Source organism: Lupinus angustifolius, chromosome LG08 (genome assembly GCF_001865875.1).
Source record: "Lupinus angustifolius cultivar Tanjil chromosome LG08, LupAngTanjil_v1.0, whole genome shotgun sequence".
In the NCBI taxonomy this organism is placed as follows: domain Eukaryota; kingdom Viridiplantae; phylum Streptophyta; class Magnoliopsida; order Fabales; family Fabaceae; genus Lupinus; species Lupinus angustifolius.
In genome coordinates, this window is record NC_032016.1 from 1,084,575 (window position 1) to 1,090,518 (window position 5,944).

The 5,944-nt window shown below is 33.7% G+C and overlaps 1 protein-coding gene across 1 annotated transcript; it reads right to left on the reverse strand.

Moving 5' to 3' along the window:
* On the reverse strand, positions 4,699 to 5,430 carry LOC109353797 (uncharacterized mitochondrial protein AtMg00810-like). The gene has a single exon (XM_019596159.1). The coding sequence runs from the start codon at positions 5,428 to 5,430 to the stop codon at positions 4,699 to 4,701; it is 732 nt and encodes a 243-aa protein (XP_019451704.1).

Genomic DNA, 5,944 nt, shown 5'->3' on the forward strand with positions numbered 1-5,944 from the left:
TATTGGTGAATCTCTTATATCATGGAAAAGTAAAAGGCAGAGGACTGTTTCAAGATCCTCTACAAAGGCTAAATATAGAGACATTGCGCTTGTAGGATGTGAGGCTCAATTGTTGATATACCTTTTTAATGATTTGTTTACCTTGCATACTAATCCTATTACTTTGTATTGTGACAATCAATCAGCTCTTTATATTGCTGTCAATCATGTGTTTCATAAAAGGACAAAACACATTGAAATGGATTGTCATTTGATTAGAGAGAAAGTTACAAATGGTTAATTCATTTGATGCCTATTTCCACTAAATTTCAAATTGCAGATATTTTTACTAAGACCCTTGCTTCTGCAAAATTTTGTCCTCTCTCATCCGAGCTTTGACTTTATGATATATATAGTCCAGCTTGCGGGGATGTCAAAAAATGAAGATCATAACAAGCCAAGTGAAGGCCAAGACAGTTGCATCAAGGCAGATCAAGTTGAGTAAGGCATATGCATCAAGTCTGAACCTGGCCAAGGAAGCATCAAGCCTGGACCTGACCGAGAAGTTCGTGATCGTGTCTCCACTGATTGCATGAGTCATGGCCAATGCAATTTGGAGTCTGACCATGAAATTAAAACCAAGCTGACCAATGTGTCTTCTCACACAGTTCATTTAGGCATTTCATCAAACAGTTGTGCCAATTGCAACCAGATTACTTCTATACCAAGCAACCCTGGAATCACGTGATCTAATTGCTTTTGACTTATTATTCTTAGAGAGTTTTTGTTTGTTATTCAGTTAGTAAAGTTAGTTAAGGGTTAGTTTTAGAAGAGTGATATTTTTCTTTTTAGTGTTTGTTATATAAATGATGTAATAAGTGTTTGTAAAGTATCAATCAAAATAATTCATTCATTTTTCAATCTGCTCTTCTTGATTCACTTTCTTCTTGTATTTTGATCTTTTTCTTTCTATCATTTCTGCACGATATGGATTGCCAATTTCCAATAAGAATGGTAAATAAAAAGTCAACCGGACACTGCTGGATAAATTTTCCGTAGTGGGACACTGCCGGCAAGAATGATTTCGGACAATCACCAGTAGCTACTACCGCGGAGTCCATGGGATCATTGTGGGTGATGTCTTTTGTAGAATTTGTTTTTAGTTTTCTGCCTTTTCTGGCATCTCCTTGCATGTTTTGCTGTCTGCTTTCTCTGGCAGATTATTTATGATGTGACAAGTCTGATCTGACAGAAAACAGAGCCGTGTCATATGAAACTGCTAAAGTATTGCTTTGTCATACATGTCTTGCTTTTGTTCTTTTCTGATAAAGTAAACAGTCTCAAGAATCACACTATAATTGTGGTGTGATGTGATTGTGACGGTCACTGTAATTGTAATATTGCGGCCATATCACTTGATGTGGTCCACAATATGAAATGTTGGTTATTGTTGTTGATGAGTTATTGTCCTTTCGTTCCCGCCCCAGCTACCCTTACTGCTCTTTTTCTGTTCGCTTTTCTTTAACAGGCATTCGCGGATGAAATAGGAATACCTTTTTTGGAAACAAGTGCAGAAGACGCCACAAATGCCGAACAAGCATTCATGGCCATGACTGCTTCCATCAAGACCAGGTACCTATTCATGTTTATAATTTAACGGTACATATTAATGAAATTCGCAAAACTTCATTGCAACTTGGCCTTTGAAGGAGTACCTTATACAAAAGTGGATATAAGTATATTAATTTTGAATAAAACACAAGTTATGAATGACTTCTAGTATATTAATTTTCTGCTTTGCCCTTAGAATGGTTTCTAACTTTCAATATATGTTAAATATGGGAGTTACTCAGTCAGCATGTAATAAATGAAAACAATTAATATGGACCGTTGGATTTTATCTGAATGGTCAAGATTAAAAGATATATGTATATCACTATTAGTGACTAATACCTAACTTTTAATTATAATCATTCATGATCGGTTATAAGACTAAAATTTATTGTTCTCACTGTTTTGATATGAGAACCTAACTTTTAATTATAATCATCCATGATCGGTTATAAGACTAAAATTTATTGTTCTCACTGTTTTGATATGAGAACTGTTGTAGTTATTAATTGATTATTGACCTTTTTTTGTAATTTTCTCTTGAACATAGAATGGCAAGCCAACCTGCAAATAATGCAAAGGCTCCAATTGTGCAGATTAGAGGACAACCAGTTGTACAGAACAGTGGCTGCTGCTCCTCCTAACCATAGAAGTGATTGAGATACATTTATTTTGGTCTGCTTCTCACACATTGCATGTAATACTTTTTGTTTCACTGTGAAATGGACCAGTGTCACAGAATTTGTCTAGTGATTTGGAACTTACCTAGATGATCCCATTCTTTAAATATACTTAATGATATGGCTTGTGCAAAGTATCATAAACATTAATGCCAAATCTATATTGTGGTTCAAGTTTATGCTATATATTTTGTTTATTTGGTTACTTAGAAATGCATATCCAAATCTATATTCCTGTTTATACCAATTGTTGATCAATGGTGTTATTCTCTCTTAAAAATACATGTGTAGCAACTGTTAAGGACGTAGAGAATAACACCCAAGTTTTGTAGATGAAACTTAACAAGAAATTGAGCCTACAAAGAAGATAACTTGCTATCATCCATCTAGCACCTAGTGTGCTGAGGGCAATATTATGAAATCAGAGTTGCACATTACTTGTATTAGTGTTTTGTATTATGTTTAATTGGTTAAATTACCAGGTCGAACCAAATGATGTTATATTGAATAAAACAATTAACGTCCAAGTCATACTTTCATAACCTTGTCATTCAAGCCAATGTTACACTCTGACTTGGTATATGGACATCCCAAATGTTTATTCATATTCCTTTTATCAATCATAATTTTATAATGCAAAAAATATGATTAATTAATATGGACTCCATATATTCATCTTGGAATGGCAATTACTTGAATCCAAATTTCACTTTTGCTGAGAAGTGTAAGCATGATGCTAAACAAACATAATTATGCATACATCATATTTACAAATTTTACAATATGGTTTCATTGTATTTTCTCTACTGTTACATTCTACTCGTGGCAGGTTTTATCTGTTATGACTCTAAAATCTAAATTGTGTATAAACCATTTTACAATGTGGAAATAAATGGCAGTCACAGCGCCAAGAGTTAAAAATTAAAGGAAATGAAACTCAAATTATACGCTTAATAAAATATGAAAGTTGAGTATATTATTGATCCATACATGATTATCTGAGAATCTATCATTTTCCAAAGTTATGATTGTAGCAATGCCTACAAAGAATAATAAATAAATAAATCACAAACTATAGGCAATATTATATTTTATGTATTTTAAATAAATCGACCCAACATTGACTCTCCCATTTCAGTTGTTGCTTTTCTTTCTATTACTTCGAAAACAAATAATTCAATATTCATCCCACTTTTTTACAATTTAACTTCGTTTCATTTTTCCCCATAAGAAATTTCTCATAATTTTTTTGTTAAACATCAATATTGTTAGAATTCACCAATACAAGTGGGTAGCTGACTCAATTTCTTAAACGTATGAGATTTGGTATTTGTGTAAAACTAGCATAGTGATTATATATACACTATCAAAGGGATTAATCTTTAACTTTTAGTTGAAAACACCTTCATGGGAAAATAACAAGTGCTAATGAACTTTGTTAGCAAGATAAGTTATATGATTGTAAGTGCTCAATTGGTACTTTTCTCTCGCCAACCAGGATTTTGTATTCACTCAAATTTGGTAGTTATGATAAGGATTACACTGTGTACAAATGTAATAGAAAAAGATGTATACACTAATAGTGTATGAGTTTTATGTACTTTTATTATATCATCTATCGTTGATATTTAATTATGAATGATTGTTCAAAAAGGTAATCCAAATAAATTATAGATGATAGAGAGTATGTGTATAAAACATTAATTTAGATAACTTTTGTGCACATATAGCCACAAGATATCTTGTCAACAAAATTTAACCCATTTTTGTGGCTGATAATGTTTAGGATGAATTTAATGACTTTCTTTTAAAGATTTGGGACACAAATCAAACAAATATGATTGAGAGGAAATTGTAGTGAAGTGACAAAAAATTTAACTTTTCCCCACGGATGTAAAACATTAATGATTTAATATATACTTATTTTCAGGTGTAAAGTTTTTTTTTTCACAAACGATACATTATATTTATTACTCGTATGTATTATTTTTATCGAAAAATATCAAAATGTTAATGATAATTATAAAGTAATCCATCATAAAGCTAAGATGGAGAGAATTTTGTATTATCAAGACTGCATTGGTTTTATTTTGTGTGTTTTTCCAAGGCAGAGGCACCATTCTTTATATAACAGAAGGTGTTGCTTGGAAAGGAAGAAAACAGAATTGAAACTGATTTAACAACTTCGTAACCAACTTATTGATGCATATTCAACATGTGCTTAAAGGTAAGATGCTCCACTACTAAAGCCAATCCATACAGCAACCTATGTACAATCCATGAAGCCTTATATTATGACCTGCATAATCTGCAATAAACCAGAAAAACAAAAACAAGAGAAAAGCCTCATGAACTAAGCCATGGGTCAGGATTATTAGATGATGCATAGAATGATTAATACAATGAGCAATATGTTTAATACCCCCCTTCAAGATGGAGAGGGTATATTAATCACTCCCAACTTGCTTAACAGTTGATTGAAAACAATAGGTTCCAATGGTTTAGTTAGCATATCTGCTATTTGAGCAGAGGTTGAGATAGGTAATAGATGAAGAAGCTTGTTGTGCAATCTTTCTCGAATAACATGGCGGTCAATCTCAACATGTTTGGTACGTTCATGAAAAACAGCATTAGCAGTAATGTGTCTTGCCGAATTATTATCATGGTAAAGTAAAGCATGTTGTTTGTAAAGGATTTGGAAATCAGTGAGAAGATATGTAAGCCATTGAATTTCACAAGAGGCTATGGCAAGGGCACGATACTCTGCCTCTGAGGATGATCTAGAGACACTGTTTTGTTTCTTGGATTTCCATGAAACAAGAGAGTCTCCTAGAAACATACAATACCCTAAAATAGATTTCCTAGTATCGGGACAAGTTTCCCAATCTGATTCGGAGAAACCTTTGATTTGGATGGTGGATGTGGTAGGATAGAGCAAGCCTTGTCCAGGTGTTCCTTTTATGTATCTAAGAACACGGGTCATGGCTTTGTGATGCATGACAGTAGGATTAGCCATGAATTGTGTGAGTTGTTGCACAACAAAGGTGATATCAGGACGTGTATTAGTTAAGTAGAGTAATCTTCCTACAAGTTGCCTATAGGAGACAGGGTCATGGTAAGGCTCACTGTCACGTTGGTGTAGGTGAATGGTTTTAACCATTGGTGGGAACAGGCTTGGAGGTGAGGAAGCCAGTATCGTGAAGTAAGTCTAAGGCGTGTTTTCTTTGGCATAATGTAATGCCAAGCTTGGAACGGGCTACTTCAAGACCAAGAAAATATTTCAAGTTCCCTAAGTCTTTGATTTTGAATTGAGTGTTAAGATGGTTTTTGACATATTGAATTTCACTGATGTTATTTCCTGCCAAGATGAGATCATTAACATAGATCAATATGGCGGTGAAGTGATGGTTGTTTGTCTTTGTAAAGAGAGAGTGGTCATGTTGGGATTGCTTGTATCCCAAGTAAATGAGAGAAGAGGATAATTTGGCAAACTATTTCCTACTAGCTTGTTTCAAACCATAAAGAGATTTATTTAATTGACAAACCTGATTTGTTTTGGAACTATGCACACCAGGAGGTAGGGTCATGTATACCACCTCATCAAGATCTCTATGGAGGAAAGCATTATTGACATCAAGTTGATGCAATGTCCAACCTTGTATTGCAGCTAGAGC